This window comes from Ornithodoros turicata, chromosome 6, assembly GCF_037126465.1.
Source record: "Ornithodoros turicata isolate Travis chromosome 6, ASM3712646v1, whole genome shotgun sequence".
NCBI lineage: Eukaryota > Metazoa > Arthropoda > Arachnida > Ixodida > Argasidae > Ornithodoros > Ornithodoros turicata.
In genome coordinates this window covers 61,409,822-61,414,591 of record NC_088206.1, presented here as the reverse complement: position 1 = coordinate 61,414,591, position 4,770 = coordinate 61,409,822, and the positions used below count along the sequence as shown (strand labels likewise).

Below are 4,770 nucleotides of genomic sequence, written 5' to 3'. Positions count from 1 at the left end.
TAATATATGAGGCACCTACAGGGGTACCCATGGAGGACCGTCATTGAAAACGCGGAGAAAGCAATGCGCAACATAGCATGGCAGATCATGTTGTTAAACATAGCATCGTTTCCCTGTACGAGATAAAAGGAACTATAGCCCTGTACTCGTGCGAAGCCCCAGGTGCATGTGACTATATGCTCGTGTATTGGCGGAGTCAAACGTACCAGCCGGCAACACTGGTGGATATTTTTGAGCCGCTATCCAATCCAGTCAAATTCAGTGAAACGTCTGATATCAACCTCGACCTACATTTCGTGTTTTTCTTTTATTCAACTTTAGACTGTCATTTTTCGAGATCAGGTCCCGATTCACAATGGGAACTAAATCTTCGCTTATGCTACAAGAAGAGGAAATTCAAGAGATTCAGCAGGAGACTGGATGTAAGCGAATTGCATCGATGATTTTGGGCATACAAGAATTTTCGCATGAAATGTCGCTTTAGTCGATGGTGACAAGTTTATATACGTACGAATTCTAGCTTCAGTCGCACGTTATGCGTGCACCGCCTGCATGGAGCTGGTGTTGCGTTGAAAGCTTCGCTATTCGAAGTGCTATCCTGAAATGTCACAACCGTTCTAATGATGTACACTTTATTTCAGTTTCAGCAAACCAAATCGAGCGACTTTACAGCCGATTTCTGAACTTGGATAAAACTGACAGTGGCACTCTGAGGTATGACGCACAAAAGTTTATTGCTTGCGTTTTTGCATTGCTTTCGACTCCTCTGTTTCATGCGCGAGCAACATACGGGATCCATGTTACGGTGTGCATGCCGTGCCTACACTGGTTCCATCATCCTACAGTTACAGAACATTGCCTTAAGTTTGGTGTTTACTCTGTTTATCTTTGCGTACTTTCTTAACGTACGTGTTTGGTCTACGGTCTGGACAGTGACTCAGGCAATGCTTTAGATTATAATATAGTTGTTTACTCAGGTTTTGTTATGTTTGACGTATGAAGTTGCAACAGGATTCCTGCACTAGCTACACTATAGCCCGCCCAAGAGTTCTAAAAAAACAAAGATAGATACGTAAATCTTCGTTGTCGGATGTCAATTCTTGATAAACAAGTGACTTGGTAAACGAGCAACAAGTATGAGCAATGCTTGAATGTCCAAAAAGACATTGCAGAGAATTCGTGTTACTCATCACAGATAGAGCATGACAATTTGTGGTTTTGCAGTTGAATATTCCGTTTTGACTCTTTATCTGTTGCTTATCAGAGGATATTTTATGTTCTCTTGTTTCTGCTCCTATCTTTAGATATACAGGGTTCGCCAAGATAAACTTCGGGTTTGTAACGAAGATAAGACAAATAAGAACAGTGTCAGAAAGCTAAAGTAGACGTTAGAGGACGTATTATGCCCCCAAATTTTATGTCCATAATGCCGCCTAGTCTGTTACTCTGCGGATAAATCGTGAAAATTAAAAAAACGCCGCTGCCTAATCGGCTATACCTGTGTTCCAGCTACTTTCCTCAGATAGAGAGAATTGATTCAATAGAGAAAAGTTGGAAGTCAAATTATGAACTGCAACACCTTTGCTGATGTACTTACTGTCGTGCTATGGCACGCTGATATCTTTCATTGCAGTCGTGAAGATTTTCTACGCATTCCTGAATTAGCCATAAACCCTCTTGGGGACCGAATAGTGCACGCTTTCTTCATGGATGCGCACGACGATCGCATCAACTTCCGCCAGTTTGTGCGTGTCCTGTCAAGGTTCAGGCCTCTGAAGAAAAACAAAGAGAACAAGTTAAACAGCAGGGAAGAAAAGTTACACTGTGAGTATCAGGAAAGATCCGGCGCGAATTTTTGGAGGAATCACTGCATGTCCGACGTGTGAACGAAAAATAATGGTCGTCAGGTACAGGCAGTCAACGCGATCGTCTTCATAGTGACAGCTGCTCGAGCACTTGCTGCACAATTTTCCGAACAGACGTGGCCATAGTGTTGAATGCTGGAGAACAGCGAAAGCGTGCCCAAACAGAAACTCGACTACAGGTTTTCCCGGCGATTTTAATCTGAGTGCCAGCTAAATTAATCCATGTGCCATGCAAACTTTATGGGGCATGGATTAATTTAGCTGGCACTTGGATTAAAATCACCGGGAAAACCTGTAGAATACAGACCCCCAAAAGACGTGCATCGCCGCCGCTGTGGCGTCACCTAGAGGTACAGCTCAAAATTTTTAGAGCAGTCTCGCACTAAGATTCAAATTACCAATCCAATCCAAGCATACAATCTAAAATGGCAGTTTTGAAGCTTTTGTCGTAGTGCCGAAAGTAGTCCCACCAGTGCTTGTCCGCAAGTGTTTTAGTCTGGAAAACTGGGCCTTCGGTCTTCAACGTTAACCGAACGAGTCTGAACAATCGGTGTCCGAAAAATCAGTGTGCTACTGTACACCAAGAATGGAAATAGGATGTTCTTTGTGACCCAACAGAAACTGTGGACAGTAATCGTACCTCAGTCTACACAGTCTACATTTTGTGGTTTGTCTGTTTCAGTCGCATTCAAAATGTACGACTTGGACGATGATAATAGGATCTCACGGGACGAGCTGCTTGCAGTCCTGCACATGATGGTTGGAGCAAACATTTCAGATGAACAGGTTAGTGTCCATTCTATATATGCTAATTATATTAGCTTGTGCAGCCACGTCCCATTTATCCGGACCCCTGCGTTGTCTGTCTCCATGGTTGAACAATGTAGATAACAAATTTTTGTATGAATGGGCATTACATGAACTGTATGCAAGGAGTGCAGAGAAACTAAATTCATCAGCGCTCTCGACAAAGTTCCGCATTTATTTAATATACCAGAGTACACGAGGTCTGGATTTTTGTACCCAAATTCACGGACACTCTAACTGAATCACGTGGAAACCAGCTAGTACAGTGCCAAAGTTAGGCAGAAGGGCAGCGGTTAAGTGGCACACGTTCAGAAAATGGGATCAAGATAGCTAAAAGACGTCCAAAATGTTGCCAACCTTCCATATCCGGGTAGGGATACTACGTTCCAGATATAGATCACTGCAGCACTATTGGGATTGGAACCATTCCGAAGTCTTCTTTACGGATGACAAGTTTTCTGGTGTACCGGGTTCCGGATGAGCGGCAAGTGACTGTATTAGTTCAGGTACTGAAAGGAGAAACAAAATATGTTAATTTTTTGGCTTGACTTGGCTCGCAGTTGGCTAGCATTGCAGATCGCACAATCATGGAAGCAGACAAGGATGGCGATAATATGATCTCTTTCGAGGAGTTCTGCGCTACTTTGGACAAGACGGATGTTGAAGAAAAGATGAGCATCCGCTTCCTCAACTAGCACAACTACATCTCGAGCAGAATCTTATCCCTTATACTTGTAGTATCTCGCACACTATAGCGACGAAAGTGCAGCCTGCTGTCTTTTGCAGTTCTGCTGCCTTTTAGCTGCTGTTGCTTTTTCTATTGGGCCTTGTTTCTTGAGAGCATTTGTATTTATATGTATGGGAAATGGAGCTGAAAGACAGATACTTAATATTGAGGAGCGTTTAAGACGTAATGCCTGCATTTTGCATCTATATTTGAAGGGCTGCGCTGCTTGTCATCAGATATTGCCTTTGTGACAGACACGTCCAGCAGGTCCATGTAGTTGTAAATTCCAGGGATTTTATGCGCTGTTTAGGGGTGAGGTTTACAGAGAATGGCAGGTGTCATGGTGGGACCAGAAATGGTTTATTTTATGTAAAGATTCTTGTACAGGTGCAGAAGTTGAAAAGTGTTTGCCTGTAAAGTTGCATCGTAGAGCAGGTTGTTGCACAGTGTGAAATGCGAAACAGTTAGAACTGCAGTTGCATGTGGATTGGCAACATGAGATGTGATATAGAAAGATAATTTTTATGTTCAGCCTCGATGATATAACGTGTCCATATTGGGAACAACATTTCTTGAAGTACAGGGTGCCATCAGAGAATGCCTTGAGGTTGATATTAGCATAATCTGAGCTGCTGAGTAGTCCCATGAATAGAGAAAGAGAAAATGTCTTCTTGGTACGGTTCATCATTGGGTGATAGGTACAAATCTGTTTGCATTTGCTTGATTTTCTATCTCTGCCTTCCGACCTTGTGGCACAATTTTGTTTCTGTAAGGGTTTCTTCACATGGGTCTCTTACAACGGTTTCTGTGCAGTGTAGTTTTGCTCGTAAGGGTTAATGTATCTAGTACTGTTATACAACCACTGTTATATAGAACATGCTTTCAAAGGAGGTTTATTTAAAGTTCCATTGTTCATTCTCATGTAGTGCCCGGTGAAGTTCCTAACCAAGGAGCAGTATTCCACTGCGTGCTTTATTGAACCATAAGAGGGTATTACTGAACAGATATTTTTTTATTGAGGCAATAATACTGGACAACAATTGGGGGTCATTAGCTTGTTTGTATTGCAATATTTTGCACAAAAGTATTTTGTAATGCAAGATGGTTGCAAAATAAAAGTTGCTTACTTATTAAATGTTCACGACACTACCAAATGCACAGTTAGGGATTTTGAATATCACTGGAGGTGTATTTGTCGGGTAGGTACCATACATTGGTTTTCGTCCATCATAATCGAAAGTTGTCAATCACCAGACAGCTTTGTCCGTGAGCCTTTCCTTATGCCACAATGTCCAGATAGATGTGCTGCATGCGGGGAGGTGGTTTCATTGATAGGTTGGTAAGCAATAAATGATGAAAGGTATATAATTC

At 42.2% G+C, this 4,770-nt stretch overlaps 1 protein-coding gene across 1 annotated transcript; it reads left to right on the top strand.

Moving 5' to 3' along the window:
* Positions 1-230: 230 nt before the first annotated feature.
* Positions 231-4,538, top strand: LOC135396893 (calcineurin B homologous protein 1-like). The gene is made up of 5 exons (XM_064628118.1): positions 231-422; positions 642-714; positions 1,634-1,824; positions 2,548-2,651; positions 3,233-4,538. Exons 1-5 carry the CDS (start codon positions 356-358, stop codon positions 3,365-3,367), a joined length of 570 nt encoding a protein of 189 aa, XP_064484188.1. The 5' UTR covers positions 231-355; the 3' UTR covers positions 3,368-4,538.
* The last annotated feature ends 232 nt before the right edge of the window (positions 4,539-4,770 follow it).

Bases quoted from the DNA above. Each gene is read 5' to 3' on its own strand.
- LOC135396893 (XM_064628118.1), top strand. From the start codon at position 356: ATGGGAACTAAATCTTCGCTTATGCTACAAGAAGAGGAAATTCAAGAG. The intron at 423-641 runs GTAAGCGAATTG...ACTTTATTTCAG, and splicing joins GATTCAGCAGGAGACTGGAT to TTTCAGCAAACCAAATCGAG. The intron at 2,652-3,232 runs GTTAGTGTCCAT...CTTGGCTCGCAG, and splicing joins CAAACATTTCAGATGAACAG to TTGGCTAGCATTGCAGATCG.